Source organism: Aotus nancymaae, unplaced genomic scaffold (assembly GCF_030222135.1).
Source record: "Aotus nancymaae isolate 86718 unplaced genomic scaffold, 86718_ANA_hifiasm-v0.15.2.pri h1tg000010l, whole genome shotgun sequence".
Lineage (NCBI taxonomy): Eukaryota > Metazoa > Chordata > Mammalia > Primates > Aotidae > Aotus > Aotus nancymaae.
In genome coordinates this window covers 32593530-32613160 of record NW_026988421.1, presented here as the reverse complement: position 1 = coordinate 32613160, position 19631 = coordinate 32593530, and the positions used below count along the sequence as shown (strand labels likewise).

At 49.2% G+C, this 19631-nt stretch overlaps 1 protein-coding gene across 3 annotated transcripts in view; it reads right to left on the bottom strand.

The window, feature by feature from the left end:
* The window catches only part of CRTAC1 (cartilage acidic protein 1), a 164786-nt gene that overhangs the window by 67371 nt on the left and 77784 nt on the right, over positions 1-19631 (bottom strand). For all 3 annotated transcript variants that reach the window (XM_064373998.1, XM_064373999.1, XM_064373997.1), the window contains exon 3: positions 6514-6710. In XM_064373998.1, coding sequence (XP_064230068.1) covers positions 6514-6710 — 197 coding nt within the window. The remainder of the gene's footprint in view (positions 1-6513; positions 6711-19631) is intronic.

The window sequence follows — 19631 nt, the reverse complement described above, 5'->3', positions numbered from 1 at the left end:
AGCCAGCAACATCCCTTCCTCTAGGTGGACCTTGGGCAACTCATGAACTTGTGTTTTTCTGATCTGTAAAATGGAACGAGAATGGCCACCTATTCATCAGGTTGCTGTGAGGGTTAAATTAGATCATGTATGTAAAGTGCTGAGAACAATCCCTGGCACATGATAAGTTAAATAAATAATAACAACACCATCATCCTCACCACCATCATCCAGGAAATTACAGCACGTGACCACAGCAGATCCTCAACCCAGGAGCCAACTGTGATGTGAAGTATGAAGGGCTTTGTAAGACTTAGTCAAGGGAAAACCAGCAACACAGTGATGGCTTCGGGGAAGAAAGAACTCATTCAGGAAAATGCTGACCCCAGCCTTCCTTCTCCCATCCCAAGGCGAAGAGGGAAACCCGTTAGCTCCCGCCAGGCACTCCACCCACATCAGCTCCTTCAGTGCTCTCTGTAGCCGTGCCAGGAAGGTGGAGTCTTTATTTCACAGAGAGAAACTGGGGCTCAGAGGGTGAGATCATTTGCCTAAGGTTGTACACTGTTGTGAGGTGTCTGTCTGCTGCAGAGCCCTCTCTCATGTTATTAAAGAGCTGGGGTCGCTTGTGGGAGGCAGTCCCAGCTCCCAGGGAACCTCGTTCCTTGTTGGGACCATGGGAACGGCTTCTGGGGCTCCATATTCCTTACTGTGCTGCTTTGGCCCGTGCTGGGAGAGCTGCAGATCAGGACTTTGCATCCAAGTGAAATCTGGCGAGGGGTCAGGAGACCCTAGAATCCATTTTAGGGCCTAAAGAATCCTAGGAAAAGAGGGTGGAGCCATAGGGTGGTACATCTCAGACTTTGCTGGGTTCAGGAAGCTCTCGGAGATTAAATACAGATTCTGGTCTAGGGGGTCTGGGGTGGGGCCTAACAGTCTGCATTTTTAAGAGCTCCCAGCTGATTCCTGTGCTTCTGGTCCATGCATCACACTTGGAGAAGTGCGGTGCAGAATGTCTGGGTGCGGCTGGAACCGGGACTAGGTGGAGGAGTTGCCCAACCAGGGATGCTTTTCTCAAGAGCAGACAGCTCCTCTGTTGTAAAGGCAGAAGAGGCTGGAAGTACCACCCACCGGATACCCTTCTCTCTGGCTTGGTGACTGATGCTTCCTCTCCTCTCGAAGAAGTTATAAAAGCCCCTGCTGAAGACCTCTTTAAGTATGACACAGAGCCAGAAGCCAAAAAAAAAAAAAAAAGTGATAAATCCAAGTCTATAAAAATGAAAACTTTCCACATTACAACGTCCACCAAGAGCAAAGACAAAAAATAAAAAAAAAAAAAGACAAACAAGGGAAAAGTATTTTCAACTTGTACTATAGACAAAGGGCCAATTCCTTAATTTATAAAGAGGTGTTCCAACTCAACACGGAAAAGACCAATAATCAATACCAAAATGGGCAGAGGCTATAAGCAGACAAGAGATTCAAATACAGAAAAGTATTTTCAGCCTCCCTCATTTGAACAAAAATGAAAATTAAAACTATACTTAGATATCAATTTTTTCCCCATCAGATTGGCAAATACTGAAAAACAGATGAAATATTGTGTTGTGAGTTTGGAAAGTGCTTGCTTGCATATTTGGCTGGTGGGAACGTCCTGAGCGGTGGCCCTAGGAAGGACGATTTGGCAGCAGCGATGAAAACTACACATGTACATTCATTTGATGCAGTAATTCTACTTCTGTGAACTCACAAGTACGGCTGTAGTGTGGGAAATGGCATGTTGTACAAACTTACTCATTTGGTAGCATGCTTTGTAAGGGCAAAGGGAAAAGACTGCAAGTAATCTTTCATCAATAGAGTACCAATTAAATTAATGGCACAATGGAGTACTATACAACCATAAAATGAATGAGAAAGCTCTCTGTGTACTGCCATGAAATCAAATCCAAAATGCATTGTTAAATGAAAAGAGCAAGGAGTGGAACCATGAGCTGGGCATGCTGTTTGTGTAGGAAGGAGGGAGACACAGGGATTATTTGAGCAGTGCCCCGCACATAGCAGATCTTCCATCGTCATTTTGTGGAACTGAATGATGAAAACACGGTAGTCGTGGGGTTCACAGTTCACACTGACCCATCGCTACCCTGGCTCCCATTAGTGACCCCAGGCCAGTCCATGTGGGCAGGAGCCCTCAGGGCTATTCAGTAAAGTAGCTGGGGTGAGCCAGTGTGTAACCGCCTCCCCTCGCAATCCAGGGGATGGACTCTGACCAGGAGCTGCAGAAGATCCTGGGTTCCTGGATGTGGAGGGAGGTGATGGCAGCTGCCTCTTGTCCCCCTGCATCCTGCACACACTCCTACCTGGTTTCAATGAGTGATGTTGCCTGAAATGCTACTCAGTGGCTTGTATTTTCCCAGGTCAGTGAGGCTATAAGCTGGTTTCCTGGCCCAGGCCCTCTTGGAATGGTGGTCAGTCTTCCTCCTTCTCCCTTTTCTTACCTACTTGCCAATTCTCAGCCCTTGACCCCGTTCCACTTGGGACCCTCATCTGCACAGTGTTACACTGAGGTCCTTTTCTTTGTGCTCCCAAGGTCTCTCTTTCCCACAGGCTGGGAAATATTCCCACAGTCTTTCCCTCTGCCCACGACACTTAGAGGCTCTGGCTTTCTTCAGAGCCACAGGACTAGAATGGCTATTGTGTGGAGTGCTCATTAAGTCCTAGGCACTGTAATGAGTGCTTCCATTCATTATCTCAGGTGTTCATTCAAAAACATGTATTTAATGCTTACTAAGTGCCAAGCACTCCTTTGGATCTGGAGTACGGCAGTGAACAGGACACCCCCATGGAACTAAGACCCTCGTAGGAGAGATGGACAACAAACAAAGATTGCGTATGTTCAGATAGTGGTCAGTGCTGTGAAGGAAAACCAAGCCAGTTAAGGGCACAGGGAGTAATGGGAACACAATTTTAGGTAAGGGGCTCCGGAAAGATCTCACTGGAGGGGGGCCTGAATGAAGGAGTGAGCCTGGAGAACATCAGTGGGAAAAGCATTTCAGGCAGAGGGACCAGCAAGTAAGAAGCTCTCAGGTGGGAAGGCAGCTGTAAGAGGAAGAATGGAGGAAAGGAAGTCAGAAACGCAACCTGGGTCACATAGGAGGGGTTCTGGATGGAACCCCTCCTATGGGAGGGATGGGATGGGAAAGGCTTTGGATATAGTCTATGGAGCCACGGGCAGGAGTTGAGCTTAAGAAGTTGGCATGATTTTAGATGCGGGAGTTGAGGCCGAGAGAGGTCAAGTAACTGTCCAAGATCACACAGTAAATAAGGGGAAGACCCCAGGTTTGTACAAAATGACTCCCACGGGATGTTGTTGGGATGCAAGGTGCTGGTCCTCTTCCAGGAACTCCAATGCTAGCATCCCAAAGGCTGGCCAAGGGAGGGGAGAGGGACCACACTTCCACAGGTTGTCCCAGCACCCTGGCACATGCCATGGGTATAGCCAAATGCCAAGGGCATGCCTGGTCTGGTTGGGGGCCCCTGGAGAGTGGGCAGGGTGGCAATGGCTGAGTGCCATGCCAGCTGGGCCCGAGGAAGTGCTGACTCGACACAATGTCCCTGCTCCACACCCCGCCCACTGTCAATGAATCGATGGGATCACTCAACTGAAAAATTAACTCAAACCCACAGACATCCCTCAAACCCAAAGAAGGTCACCAGCACTGAGGCTGCTGGGCACTGCTGCCTCACCCCTACCCCAGGGGCCGGCTCCGGTCTCTCACAACGCACACTTCTGCCCTCGATCCCAGGAGCCCAGGGCCTTTCTGGGGCCTCCACTGTGCCTGCCTTTCTTGACTTCCCTCAGTTGGCAAACCCTCTCTCAGTTACAGAGGCTCATGCCCGCCTATTCTTCCTGGGATTTATTTATCAAATTTTAATTTCGCTCTTAGGATATGCAATGTCCAGCTGGGGCCAAAGCAGGCCACAACATGAACAATACAAGGTTTTGCCTTCAAGGAGCTTAGAGTCCAGGCAGTGGGTTGGGAGAGGGGACTCAGATACCCAGAGAAACACAAGGCTGTGTTGATGATAGAATGTAAACTTCATGAGGGTAGGATTTTTGTGTTTTATTCACGGAAGCATCCTCAGTGCCTAGAATAGTAGGTGCTCAGTAAATATCTGTCCAATGGATGAATGAATTAATAAATGAGTAGGGTTGTGGGGCTGAGCATGATTCTGAGGAGTCATGCTATGATGGTGGACCTTGACCTTGGTGTTTGGGGGAATCACCTGGAGGTCTTTACCGTCTGGTGACTGGGTCCCACCCCTAGAGGTTCTGATGCGATTGACTGGAGTGCAGCTTAGCTGGGATTGTTGGAAGCTCCCCAGGTGACCCTAATGTGCATCCTGGGCAGGGAACCAGGGCTCTGGGATTCACAAGGCAGCACTCTAAGAGCGTGGGAGGGGCTGCTGCTTCAGAGACACCTGGGGACTGCCACTGCAGGTGCTCTGTGCTTGGTGAATAGGGGATGGTCTGTCCCCTTCCTCTGGCATCTGCCTGCCGAGCCAACACATCCACAGTTCTCCTCGCTCCAGCTTCCCAGCCTCCGGGAGACTTCCTGGGGACTCACCCCTTCTACAGGCATCCCTTGATGCTGCTCCCTTCCTGACCTTGTCCCACATTAAAGAGTTGATCAGCCCATCAATTAATCGTGTCCTAATCCAATCTTGGCTTGGCTGGAGAGAGGGCAGTAAATCCAGCTGCATAATCATGCCCTGATATTTGTGTAGGGATAATTACTATCTCTCAGGCCTCACTTGGTGGCAAGATGAGATGAAAACCCATAAAACACCACTTGGTGCTGTGGTTCATTGTTTCTTGGCTGCACAAGGCTGGATGCCAGCCAGGAAGCACTGCCTGCCCCAGCCCCTGGCATGAGCCCCAACCTCTTCCTCTCCCATTCATGCAACTGTAGGGCTGAACATCAGGGGCAGTCTAGGGGCTGGATCTTGGCTTGGGCTCAACAACCAGTAAGGCTAATGTCATGGCTCAGGGGAAAGCCGGTGTGTATATGCCAGGGTGGGGGTGGGGCACAAGGAAGGTGATCTTCACAGCCAGGCAGTCACCGGCCTCCAGGAGGTTGGGAGGTCCAGGATGATGACTGCTCAGCTCAAGTCTGAACCACAGGGTTTCATCCAAAGCCGACCCAAAAGTGGGCTACCATCTGGAGGGGCCCACTACACGTTCAACCTGGCCCCACAGGGACCCAGGGCCCTACATCCCCCCGGGGGACACTGTGGCCTGGGACTTCCACAGAGATGTTACAAGCCCACAGGCCTCGGCTGAGACCCTGAGAGCTGAGCCTGAGGCAGTGTGAGCGTCAGGGGTGGGAAACCACCTTGATTTGGGGGCTGCCACAAGAGCACAGCCCTCACATGGTGAGATGAGCAGCCACCACGAGCCAGGCTTTCCGTGAGGCCGCGAGGACACAGGGTTGAGGAAAGCCGTAGAGCATCTTGATTAAGAGAAAGTGTCTGGAGTCAGACCCCTGGGTTTGAATCCTGCGACTTACAAGCTGCGTGGCCTTGGGCAAGTCAGGTAACCTCTTTGTGCCTCAGTTTCCTCAATTGTACAGTGGCATTTACCAGTACCTATTAATTGAGGCGTGTGAGGTCTAAATGAGATAATTAATGGAAATGCTTAGATCAGGGCCTGACACACAATAGGTGCTACCTATTATTAACTGTTATTATTGTCATTGTCATTTAGCCTTCTGGGCATCAATTTCCCAGCGTGCAGGACCTTGTTACTCAAAGTGTGGTCCGTGACTCAGAGGCATCGTCATCATAGCCTGGGAGCGGGTCAGAAGTTCGGGGTCTCAGGTCCCACCCAGACCTGCTGAGTCAGTCTGTATTTGCACAAGACCTCTAGGGGACTCAGATGCACACTTCTGTTAGAGAAGCTCCTGCCAGAAAAGGCTCCATGAACTCAAGGCCTGTCTTCCTCACAGTTGTATCCCCAGCACCTCTAGGCTGGCATAGTGTAGATGCTTGGCAAGAATTTGGGGAATGAACAAATAAGCTTGGCTGAGAGTGGTGGGGGGCACTTGAAGGATTTCAGAACATTTTAGAAAGGTCCCCTACAGCCAGCATGGAGGTTGATTCTAGGGGCGTCTTCTGGTCCTGGCATAACCCAGGTGAGAGTGATGCACGCTTGAGCCAGGGCAGGGCAGTGGGGCTGGAGAGGAGAGGAGGGGTCAGGAGGGCTCACACTAGGAGGCAGTGGTGGGGACAGTCTGAGGGAGAGCCTCGGTCTCTGCTCACTCTGTCCTGTGGTTCACGAGATGAGACCCAGTGGCTCATGCGCAAGAGAAGGAGTCCTTCTGGGACCCAGGCAGGTCCTGAAGGCAGCAGGGAGCAGTGCCTAGGGGGCCGGCGACAGTTGCCTGAGAAAGGGTCAGGGTTCCCATGGCCTCCCCCGAGTTGGTGCTGGGAGGGAGAAGACAGGAAGCAGGAAGAGGCCTGAGACCCGGCCCTTACCAGAGAAGGCGTTATTGGTGTTGAGGAAGTAGATTTCCTCCCGGCCGTCCCCGTCGATGTCGCAGGCTGTGACCCCGATGGCGTTCCCCTGCCGGTCCCGCAGCGCGTAGTAGGGTGAGCTGCGCTCGTCTACCGCGATGTTCACCAGCCGCTTCTGAGCCCGGTCGTACTTCAGAACCAGGTTGGGGCCATTGTACCTAGAGGAGGAACCAGGAGGGGGCGCTGGGGAGGAGCCGCTGGGCTTACCCAGTCCCATCCAACCACAGCAATGGGCTGGGAGTCCACCCGGACACGCCGCAGGGCAAGTCAGACTCAGAATGTTCCAGGGAACCCGGCCAGCCTTGCCTCAGGGACCCGTGAGTGTTGGATGAGTGTCCCTGAGTCAGAGTGTGGCCAGGCGCAGTGAGTGTCAGCGGGGTCCGTGTGCGACACCATATAAGCAGCAGAGTGGCAGAGGGGAGTGGGAGCCGCAGACAGCCCCTTCCCACAGGCTTCACTGATGAAAACAAAGAGCTCCCTGACGCTCATCTTGCCCATTCAATGCAAAAGGCATTTTCACATTTATGATCTCATTAATTTAAATTTAACAATCAAGAGAGGCAGGGATGGAAAGCCTGTGTTATTAGCCCATTTTTACGGATGAGGCAACTGATGAGGTTCACTAGAGAAACTGAGGCTCAGAGAGGCTGAATGCCCTTTCCAAGGTAACACAGCCTAGGAAGTGTCAGGTGCTGGGAGTTGAACCAAGGCCCTTTCCGTTATCCCGAGTCCTGAGTCCCTGTGTGAAAGAGCCCTGGAGGAGCAGGAAGCTTTCTTGCTGAGGTTTGAACAAATCTCCCGGGAAAGTCCCACCACTTAAACAGTAAGATGAAATTAGCGTCTCAGATGGGAGAACATTAACACGTCTAAAGTTATTAGAACTGCTGGATCTGTTTCTAAGAACTCAAGACAAAAGGTTAAAAGGCATCACTACTCATCTCCCCTCTGTCTCACTGTCCTCCACCTGCAACCTTCTTGCTGCACTGAAGCCCCAGGCATGTTCCTGTCTCCAGGACTTTGCACCTGCTGTTCTCTGTTCAGGATGCTGTCCCTCCAGACATCCACACCGCTGGCTCCCTCCTTCACCTCCTTTAAGCTCTTGCTCCCCTGTTCCTTCTCAGTGAGGCCCTGCCTGCCCATGCTCCCAAAATTAGCAACCACCACCACCGCTGCACCACCACCCTGCTCTCTATCTCTCACTAACCCTCTCGTCCACAGCTCTGACCACCCGCTGACAATTCCATATTCTCACTGGAATATGGAATTCTCTTCCTTCTCTGTCTGGTCCTACTAGAATGTCAGCTCCATGAAGGCAGAACTTCTCATCTGTTTTGTTCCCCAGTGCCTGGAACCATGCCTAGCATATGATAGGTGCTCAATAAATGTTTGTTGGCTGATTGAATGAATGAAATCTCAGAGCTCATGTCTAAATCATAAAAGCTCAGGTGTCCCAAGGTCAATTTCTTCACATCACCCTCCCATCTGGAGAAAACAAGGGCTCTGCAGGAAGTTGGTGAGCCCAGGGTCACCCCGAGGCAGCACAGCCACAAAGGGCTGAGGACTCCTCCCGCCCCCTGGGAGCACCAGCTTGCCAGGTTCTCCCAAGGAGTGCAACAGACCCCATCCACGGGGTCCCTCACCTCTTCCTATGTTTCAACCTGAATGTGCACATCCCAAAGGAAATGCAGATGCTCTCCGTGGGGGTCCCCAGCTGGGGTCACCCAGGGAGGGCAGAAAGAGCTCTCCAGGGTCTTTGAGAGAAATCACGTCTTTCTTTCCTGAAACAGATCCAGTCTGGCCCTCTGCATTGCCCCAAGATGCAGAAGCCAGCGACGTTTGGGGGACGCTGAGCAGCTGGCTGGGTGCCTTCTGGCACCCATAGGGTGTGAAAGGAAAGATGGAGCTCCCTGGGGGCTGAGTCAGCACCCGGTGATGGAAGGTTGTGCCTTAGAAACCTTGGCGGAGTGTCTGAGGACGGCATGTCCAGGGCGAGGCATGACCTATGGAGATGTGTCTAGGCAGGGGAGACAGGCACGTGGGTTCCAGCACTGTCAGCAGCTGGCGCCAGTGCTCGGGGACAGGAAGTGCCTGTGAGGGCTGAACACGAGTCTTGCATGCCTTGGGGTCTTCCCCTTTTCCATCACTACTGCACCTCATAAGATGACTGTGGAGTGCTCGGCCTTGCTAAAAGCACCCTCACATGCGCTGTTTCACTTGAGCCCCCCGTCATCTCAGAAGGAAGGCAGGCAAAGCATTTTTCCAGAAAAGGAGACTGAAGTGAGGTCCAAGGTGACACGACTTGTTAGTGGCAGCGCTAGGCCTCTGTGTCTTCAGGGTCCAAACCCCATGTTCTTCCCATAGTGCCCATGATGCTAACACATACTGCCCATGATGCCAACACTCTCAGGCCTGTTCATTATTTCCCCTGGCTGCCTCCCACAAAGTAGTGCCCCTGAGACATGCCTGAGACCTTCATGGAGATGTAGATGGCGAAGATTATGGCAGTCTTACATTTCTGTAGCTCTTCACACTTTACAAAGCACTTTCTCATCCTTGGGCTCATTTGCTTCTGAAAGGTCCTAGCTCTGCCAGAGATGAGGTTGGCGGCCTTGGGCAGGTCAGTTCTCTCCAGGCTCTGCATTTCTCTTCTGTGAAATGCAAGAGTTGGACGAAATCTGAGAGTCATGAAGTGTGTGGCGAAAGGCAGCCTGGGGGCCTCCGCTCCGTTCAGCTAGAGCATCTCTGTGTTAACGCACTTTGTTTTATGCATCACATTCCACAATATGTTGTTTGAATAAGGGATTCCAGAGCCAGAGTTTAAAAGCCCCTGGCCTGGAAGCTCTGTGGGTCCATGAGTCTCACTAACCTTATGAGATGATCAGAGCAGGTGCTCCCTGCCCCAGGCTGATTGACGAGCCACCACGTAAGCCCAGCACTGACACCCCTCCTCTGCATCCCTACCCCTTGGGTCTCCTAGAATGTGTTCAACACCCACTGAAGCCAGCTCCCCGGATCATGGCCTCCTCACGTATTGGAGTCCAGTCCTTCTGCCTTGAATCTGGGGCAGCTGGGGTACACACCAGGTCTCTGCACCATGGTAGTAACCCCGGAAAGGCAGTTGACCCTGGCTCTCTCTTCTTTAAAGAGTTTTGGGTTGTTAGCTCCGGGGTGAGGTTGCTGGGTCAAATTCTTCGATCTGTTACAGAGTGAGCACATGCCACAGAGGCTTCCCCAAACATACATGGTGGCCTGGGATGCGTCCTGACACTCTGGCCCTCATCTCCCCCAGCCCCCACTGCCTCCTGACACTCTGGCCCTCATCTCCCCCAGCCCCCACTGCCTCCTGACACTCTGGCCCTCATCTCCCCCAGCCCCCACTGCCTCCCAGGACTACGGATGCAAAGGGAGACCAACAGCTCCTAGGTTGGTTTCTTGGCACCCCATGGTGCAAGGTCAGGGCAATGCATGGAGTTGCCACTCCCTCCTTTCACCCAGGCTGCTCTCTGCCGAGTCTGCCAGACTGACACTCAAAGCCTCTGACAATCCCCCAAGAAAACCAGGAAAACCAGCCTTCTTCCTTCCCCCTCTTCTTCTTGGGGCTGATGTTCCTGTTTGCTTCCTCACCATCCCCTGAATGTGCTCTGCCCTTTCCAGCTCCTGTGGTCTTTCTCAGCTGCAGCAGTCCCCTCCCACGGGGAATGCTCTCCCCATCTTCCCATCCTCCCACGAAGCCTGCCCCGACTGCCCCTGCTAGATGTGACCTTCTCTTCTCTGGAAACCCACAGCATTTTGCACCTCGTTTATTCCTGTAAGACCAGAATTGTTTGTGTTCCAACATCACTTTTCTCATTAAAACACGTGCTTCTTGAGCTCAGAAGCATGTGGAGTGGATGCATCTCTGCATTTGCTGTGCCTGGAGCAATGCTTGGCACAGAGCAGGTGCTCAACAAATGTCTGTTTGATGCAAGAGTGAGTGAATCAGTGGATGAATGAATGAATAAATAAAAATAACTATAGGTAGCATTAGCAGAGCAGCCACCGCATGGCCAGCGTTATGCTAAGTGCTTTGTATCCACTGTCTCATTCTACCCTCACAATGATCCTAGGACATGGGTCTTATTTACACCCCAATTTCACAGATGTGGAGACTGAAGTTCAGAGGTTAGATGACTTGTCCACTGTCACTCTGCTGGCAGTCCCCACGCTGACACTCCTGGGAAGCTGGATGTGAGCTACATTGGCTCACACACTTTCTCTCTCTGATACCTGTCAGACTTTTGGGCACTTCTAGAAATTCAGGAGGCTTCGAAGCTCAGTTAAATGGAGACAGGAAGTGGGGCATGGTTTCATGTTTTTGAAGCAGGTATGGCTTCTTAATATAAAAGGACGGGCCAGCAGGCAGGGGTGACGGGCTCGGTGGCAACTGTAAAATCTGCTTGAGAGATGCCATCAAGGGCATGATCGACCCGTGCTGTGAGGGCCATCCTGTTTTGTGCCAGTTCACTGGGACAGCACTGCTGCACAGAGGGCAGGGGCCTGGGGTTTGCCAAGAGCAGCTTGGGGGTAGGGTCCCAGCCCTGCCACCTCCTGGCTCTGACCCCGAGCTTGTCCCTTGGTTCCTCTAAGCTTCGGCTTCTGCATCTGGAACCGGGGGCTGGTGTATACCTCTCAGGATGGCTGTGAGGATGAGGTGCCAGAGCGTGTGTGACAACACTTGGTAAACTGTGAAGACTTACACGATCAGAAGTTCTTATCATTATTTAGAAAAGCAACAAACCCTGGGCACAATGTCTCACTCTCCGGTGATTGTGTTGATATTTCCAAACACACTCCAGCATTTCTCATCCCCAACATCCTGCCCTCAGTAGCGCATCCTCTGCAGGTAGTTTTTTTATTCCCATGTGAAACCAAACTTCTCTCTCCACTTTCCCACTGCCTGCTTGCCCCATCCTCATCCACCTTCCTACCCCAATTCTGCCACAGCTTTTCCTGCTACTGTCAGTGGCTTTTATGAGGCCATGTCTAGGGGTACCCTTTTCTGTCCTCATCCCCCTAGGCCTCTCAGCTGTATTTGGCACAGTTGCTGCTCTCCCTGCCCTTGCCCCACTGCTGTCTTCTGAAAGCACTCTCCCTTCCAGGCTTGAGAAGGCCACCCTCTGCTGGTTTTCCCTCTCTCTCTCTCTGGCTTCCTCTCCTTTCCCACTGTAACTTCTTCTTCCTCTCCCTTCCCTTTTAATGTTGGAGTCCCCAGGCCAGGTTCTGGGCCTTCTCTTCTTTCTCTCCCCTTTCACTAGGGGATAATGTTCATTCCCCTGACGGGCAATTACAGATTTATACCTCCAATCCAAATCCCCAGTCCCAGGTGAGACGCATATTTCCGACTGGCTATCTGACATCACCCCTTGCACGTCCCACTGCCACCTCCAATAGAACATGTTCAACGTGGAGCTAACCCCTCCCTCCCACAAAGGAGCACCCAAGTACTAAGGCCAGGAACCTGGTCAACCTTGGCTCTCCCTCCCCTTTGTCTTCACCTCTCATTCATCGACCCATCCTGTCGTTTCTACCTCCAAACATGTTTCACAAATCCTTTCTCTTCTTTCCTCCTCTGCCACCATCTCTGGACAGACTTCCTTCTGTTTCCTCACTTGACCCTCCCCTAATTTAATTCCCCCACACTGTAGCCAGAGTCATCTTTCCTACTGTACAAAATAGATTATAGCTAATTTACGCCATCACCTTTGGCGGCTTCCCATTGTGTGGGAGTGAAACCCAGACCTGTGGTCACTCCTGACCTCAGAGCCTGCATGGTCTGCTCCCTGACCTCACTGACCTCCTTCCACCACAGGGTCTCCTTTCAGCTCCTTGAATCCTGGCAGGCATTTCCCAGCCCAGCAATCTCTTGCAGAATTCTCCCACCACCCAGAACACTCTCCAACCACGTCTCACCTGTTTGGTCCTACAGCAAGCTCCTTCTCATCCCTTGATCTCCTCCTCAAAGGCTCCTCAGAGCGATCTCCCTCACTGGTATTCTCATCCCTGCATCCAGCACCTATTCCTGTTTCTTCACTTATTTATTGCCTGTCTCTTCCAGTAAACTATAAGCTTCCTGAGGTCAGGGACTGTGTCTGTTTTGTTCACTCCTGTCTCCCTATGATGCAGCACACAGTGAGCACTCAATAGAACTCCATAGAGCAAATGGAAGAGACGAAGCCCACGGAAGGTACAAAGAGCTGAACAAATGGTTGATCGGGCCACCAATCTCTTGTTGAGTCTTTGACTCTACATTTTCATAAATTCCCAAAATATTAATATATGTGCAAACATAGTTATGAAAAAGAGCTTTCAGCACCAAGAATTGGTGTCCTGGATAAGGAGAGAAAACAACAAATGCGATAGGTATGGAAGACCAACTTCTTTTCTGTTTAGACTTGTTGACCTCTGTGAAAAAAATCACTTAGGGAGTCACATAAGGGGAAGCCAGATAGAAGGATGTGAGTACCTACTATATACCAGATACTGTGCTAAGTAATTTACATATGACATTTCATTTTATATAAATAGAAACATTTTTTAGATTTGAAAGATACAGAAAATATGCTATTTGAAAATTAAGCACAGAGAACTTGTTTTCATTAAAACTTTTTTTTCCATTAAAAAGTGAAAAAAAGACTGGGCATGGTGGCTCATGCCTGTAATCCAGCACTTTAGGAGGCCAAAGTGGGAGGATCCCTTGAGCCCAGGAGGTTGAGACCAGCCTGGACAACATAGTGAGACCTATCTCTATGAAAAAATAATTTAAAAAATTTATCTGGGTATGGTCATGCATTCCTGTAGTCCCAGTCACTCAGGAGGCTGAGGTGGGAGGACTGCTTGAGTACAGGAAGTTGAGACTGTGGTGAGCTGTGATCATGCCACTGCACTCCTGGGCAACAGAGCAAGACCCTGTCTCCAAAAAAAAAGTGAAGAGAATATATCTATTCAGTAGTATAGTCAAGATAGGGAGACAGGTCAGAAAGAAGAGACAGATGTATGAATACACAAAGAGTGCAAGACAGAGACACATGGAATATAGAAAAAAATGGAAATGAGGAAATTTATGAAAAAGGAAAATGAGGCCAATAAGTAGAGAGAAAATGATATCAGATCATACCTAAAACCTTTTACGTAAACATACAGAGAGAAAAACACCTACCCATATAGAAGTATAGCCACCTGGAGCCATGTATGCATGTGTTACTCCACTCATTAAGGTGAGGAGTCTATTTCTCCTCCCCTTGAATTTGGCCTGGCTTTGTGGTTTGCCTTGACTGGCAGAATACAGTGGAAGTGATGCTGGGGCAGTTCTGATCCTAGCCTGTAAGGGGCCTAGCAGCTTCCACTTTGTCTCTGGAGGAAGCCAGTTATTTGACTACCTTGATGCTCTGAAATTGAAGCCCCATGGAGAGGCCATGTGAAAGAGCATTGAGGCATCTGATACATGAGCAAGGACTTCTCAGTCCTTCCAGCCTAGCCCACCAACAGCTGAATGCAACTGAGTGAGTGACGCCAGCTAATGTTACATGGAGCAGAAGAACCACCCAGATGAGCCCTTTCCAAATTCCTGATTGGCAGAATTCTGAAAAATAATAAAATTTTTAAGCCTCTATGTTTTTGGAAAAGAAAGTAGATAATGATGACCTATCATCTCAGACCTAAGGAGAGGAGAAATTTATCCCTGGCAAGTAGGAAAAAGGATTATTCATAAATCAGTAGAATTCTCTAGGACAGCTATTTGAATTCACAGTAGACAGGTCTCCCTTAGGGAGACCTGGACCAATTGTGTTGGTACTTGAATCTTAGGATATCGAAAGGTCTTTGCAGAACCCCAGGGTGGAAGGGTAATAAGAAATACAGGGATACCAGAAACTCCTGTTTTTCTACTCCTATTTCTCTTTCTTCTTTCTAACCATATCAAAACGTTTCCCATTTTGAATGCACACTCTTGAGAATAGATCATTTCTTTGGAAATGTGTGTAATGCTCTTTTTTTTTGTTCCTTTCTACACATTTTGTTCTTTGAAAGCCATTTAAGTTAAATAGGACCAGAAAACATATGGGAAGACATTCAAACAGGAGATTCACAGATTGTATCCTGGAATAGGACATATTCAGAGGCCATATATTAGTTTAAAAGTATGAAGACTTTGGTAATGGGAAGGTTCTGGGCATGATGAGAAATCTGGGATGGGGTTCCATGAGGGAATAAATTGGGTAAGGTTGGAAAAATAACAATAACAAAATCAGATTTGATCCTGATTTAGGAGTTGGCCAGAGTGGAGAAGATTCCACAAATAGAGTGCTCTATTGAAGAAGGTAACTTTAAGAAAAAAGAGAAAAACCTTTTGTCCTTGAGGGGGCAGACAGTTTTTCGGGAAAGGGATGGTTGGCACCAAATGGTCAGAATAATCTGCAGTGGTGAGTGTCTGTGTGTTCTGTAAAAACTCCACAAAGACTGATTGATTTATACCTTGTTCTTAAAATGATCTGTGCTCAGCATGTGGTGGATGCCCTTGGAATTTCTTATATTTTCATGAGCACAGAAGCATACAGAAGGCAGGGACTATCCTATGCAGCTCTATCTCCCACCATACCTCGGCCAGTGCCAGGAAAGAGCAAGTGCTCAGTCATGTTTGCTGATGATGACAAAGACCCTAACTCCATTCCTCAATGCATGTTTCTAGGAAAAGAGGAAGACAGGGAGTCAGGAATTCCATAAACTATCAAAGAAGAGATTCAGGTGACAGACAGAGGCTGCATTAATCAGGATTCTTTGGTTGCACATGAACTAGTTGAGGAATGTATTGGGTTAGATGTCCAAACTGCAGGAACAGCAAGGGTGCAGCTAGGCTTCCGGGATGACTGGAACCAGGATGTGGTCAGCACTTCCTTTTCCTTCCTTCTCATTCCTTTCTCTGCCTATGGACCTCATGTTCTCACATGATCCTCCTTCCCAAGGCTTCAACTACAGCAGCCCTCCCAGACTCACATCTCAGCTTCAGTACCAGAGGGGAAGGTATGTTCTCTCCTCAGTTTGCATGTGAAAACCCCCCAAAAATAGCTCTGATTGGCTCAGGGTGGGTCATCTGTCCATCCCCAAAGGCAAGAGCTGGGAGCCTGTGGTTGGAAGCTTTCAACTAGTAGCAAGGCCAGTGAAAGTGGCATCTTGAGATCCACCTATATGCAGGAAGAGAAGTGCCAGGAAGGATGGCAGATGTGGTTCTAGATGACAGTGACTCATCTGGGACTGCACATTCTGGAGACAAACCTACCAGGGACTCCTGATGGAAGACAATGAATGCTTCCCTGGCACCACCAATTCACCATGTCCTCCAGACACATCTCAAGGGCCCCATTCCCCTCCAGAAGCCCCAGAAAGAGGTAAACACAGAAAGTGGAACAATGAGTCATTAGGTTCTGGAAATGGGTCTGGTTCTTGACCTCCTGTTTCATCCTCAAGCCCTGTGTTCCAAGTACAGAGCTGGGCTCCAGAGAGGCAGGAGGACACTATGAGTTGGCAGTGATGAGACCAGCAAGTTCTGGCCAGAGCTCACCCACTCGCTGTGGATTCAGGCAAATCACTAACTGCTTGGTAACAAAACACTTTAAGTATCTATTCAAACTTTCTTTCCTTCATGTTATAACTACCCAGAAGTTTCTAGCTAAAAAGCTGTTGGTTTTTGTTTCTCTTTCAGTTGAGGAGGTAGGCCAATTTAGGGACAGAATAGTGGGGGCAAGGAGCCAATGAATGCTTCACTTTCCTTTAAGAGTAGAAAGATAAGTCCGTCATTGACTTCATTGCAGCCTTCTGGGATCCTATTTCTAGGCAGGGACACCATGAGGTGCTGTGATGGACACACATGACATATGATGTAATTCTCTGCTCAGAGTCTCCAGTCTAGTACAGCAAATAAGGAGTGGTCCCAATCCCGAGCTTTCAGAGGGCAGATGGGTAAAAGTTGCTGGGGTAAAAGTCTTAATAAAGGTTTGTTTGATCTGGAACTTGAAGGATGTATAGGATTTTAATAAGGGACATATGGGTCAGGCATTTATGAAAGAAATGGTGTGAGCAAGAAACAGAAAAATATGTTTAGGGAATGGGGGTAGACTAGCTGGACAAATAGAAGTGTGTGTTAGAAGTGAAAAATAGTGGAAAGAAAATCGGAGAAGTACATGTTCCATGAAAGGGCTGCATATGCAAAGCATTCCCCAAATGTTAAAGGAGCTGAGAAATAAACGAATGAGGTGGACAGATCCAGTTTGTTGGTAAAGGGTGTTTAACTGGGGAAACTTAAAGACAGAAGCATGGTCTTGGGGTACTGGGCAACTAAGATTGTGGAATATGTGGCACGAAACTAAGGCTTTATATGTTCTGGGCCAGGTATGGTGGCTCATGGCTGTAATCTCAACACTTTGGGAAGCCAAGGCAGGAGAACCACTTGAGACCAGGAGTTTGAAATCAGCCTGCACAACATAGTGAGACCCCATCTCTAAAAATAAATAAATAAATAAAATAATTAGGAAATAGATTAAGATTATACTTGCTAGGGAATAGGGGGCCTCTGAAGAGTTCCGTGCAGGGTGTACTGTTATGTCGAAACACTGTTTTGGAGAGCATTGTCTGGTATGCATGAAGGATTGGCCAAGGAAGAGAATCAAAATTATAGTGCAGAATAATGGCAATTGGATTCCATGACATTCCCTGAATTATTGCAAAAACTCTTCTAAGCTAATGCAAGTAAGTTTCTGTTCCTTATAATAAGCAAATGATTCTTAAGACAAGGTAGAGTCAAAAAAGCACAGAAATCAGGAAGGTAAGGGTTAAAATGAGAGGGGTAGCCAACAGTGTCAGATGATTTTGAAGGTCAGAAAGGCCAAGAACTGGAAAATGCAAGTGTATTTGGCAATTTGGAAGCCATTGATGACCTTCAAGAAAGCTGTTTCCTTGGAGAGGAGAGGGGAGCTAGACTGAGGGTGCATGGCTGTGGACGGGGCCACGGTGTGGATGGGTCATTAAGGACAAAACGTGCTCTAAAAGTTCTAGGATATGTGCTAGGGGAAATGCCGTTAAGCAAGGTTATCACCAAGCTTTGGGGCCTTTGCATGTTTGTGAGCAAAAGGAGAGGCCGTGGATGTTGAGGGCATCTGGGCAGGGTGTGCTGTAAGTCGAGAGAACAAGGTGTTATGTTGGGTCTGGAATTAAGAGGATGGGAAGCCAGGATGGGCAACAAGATAGAATGAGGTGGAAGGGAGCAACTAGACAGTAATACACTGTATTAGTCCATTCTCATGCTGCTATAAAGAACTGCCCGAGACTGGGTAATTTACGAAGGAAAGAGGTTTAATTGACTCACAGTTTTGCATGGCTGGGGAGGCCTCAGGAAACTTACAATCATGGAGGAAGGGGAAGCAAACACTTCTTTTTTCATATGGTGGCAGGAGAGATAAGTGCCAAGCAATGTGGGAAAAGCCCCTTCTAAAACTAACAGATCTCGTGAGAACTCACTCGCTATAATAAGGTCAGCATGGGGGTAACCACACCCCCCGTGATTCAGTTCCCTCCCACAATCTTGTAGAGATTGTGGGAACTGCAATTCAAGATGAGATTTGGGTGGGAACATAGCCAAATCAGAGACCTGGGGTGATGTTCACAGCTGAGAGGACAGTGTGGAAATCATAGTGCAGGAGCCTGCTTGATTAGCAAGAAATGTGGAAGGAGAAACTAGATTAGCAGGAGAGAGGCTTACACATGACCACTTGCCATGGTAAACAGGGTCTGCAGGATCAGCCACCTCAGAGGAGGGCGTCAGGCCAACTCAAGGAATGTGAGCTGCTGTGAGCAGGTGCTGGGACCCTGGTTCTACAGAGAAGAGAGACCCTGCACCAGGAGAGGAGAAATCTGTGCAGGGAGGCCTAGGCAGGGCCAGGGAGCCAAGGTGGACAAGAGGGCACAGGCAGGTCTGTCTCAGAGAACCAAGCTGGGGTGGGACAGGGGAAGGCAGCCCTGCCGAATGTGTGGGGCAGGCACTTAGGGTCTTAGGATTCGGGACCAGGGCTGCTTTCCCTCAACCCTAGGGAGTGGCTGGGTAGAGGTGGCAGAAGCATCTGCTCTCCAGAGTGAGGTGAGTATTGTGGAGGTAGCACAGAGTGGCGGAGAGAGCCCTGGACTTGGAGTCAGACATAAAGGCTGAGAGGCAGCAAAGCTCCGTGGTGAGGTGCTCAGTCAGGCAGTCAGACTGCCTGAGGGCAGATTCCTGCTCTGCAACTCTCTAGCTGTGTGGGTGCTCCTGGACAAGCCACCTAACCTGGTCAAGCCTCAGTTTCCTCATGTGTAAAGCGAGGATGCTGAGATCAGCTTTCAGGCCATAGGGCTGTGCAGAGGATTAGGATAATATCTGTAAAGTAGTGAATACAGGGCTTGGCACTGAGCAAATGCTCAGTAAACACCGGTTAATATGTCTGTCTTTTTCTCCTTATATACTCAGTGTCTGACACATAATGGGAGCTCAAAAATATTTTTGAAAGAATGAATTATTATTATTACCTGCATAGCCTTGGGCACAGAAGACTGTGAGCTCCACGGAGTTCTGGACTATATTTTATTTTTCTAGCCCTTAACACAACATTTGATAAAGGAACCTGAATATAATCACTAAGATTCAGTTTCCGCATCTATAAAGTGGGGCTAACAATATTTGTCCTTCCTCAAGGTCAAATGAGATAATATGTGTAAACCATGGCATAGCTGTAGGTTTTGCATGTGTGCATGCACACACACACACACACCCACACACACACACACACACCCAGAGAGAGAGAGAGAGAGAGAGAAATAGAGAGAGAGAGACAGAGGAGTATATGGCTGTTATCTGTACAGAGGCAGCAGCCTGGGACCCCGGGGAGCCCTAGGTCTTCTACCCAATTTGACAGGAGCTGAATGATAGGCCCACTGAGCTGCAGAAATGCTCTGTTAAAAGAGAAGACAGGAATTTGTTGAGGACCTGGTCAGCCAGCAGCTGTGGTTTTCTCTAGCAGGGAGGA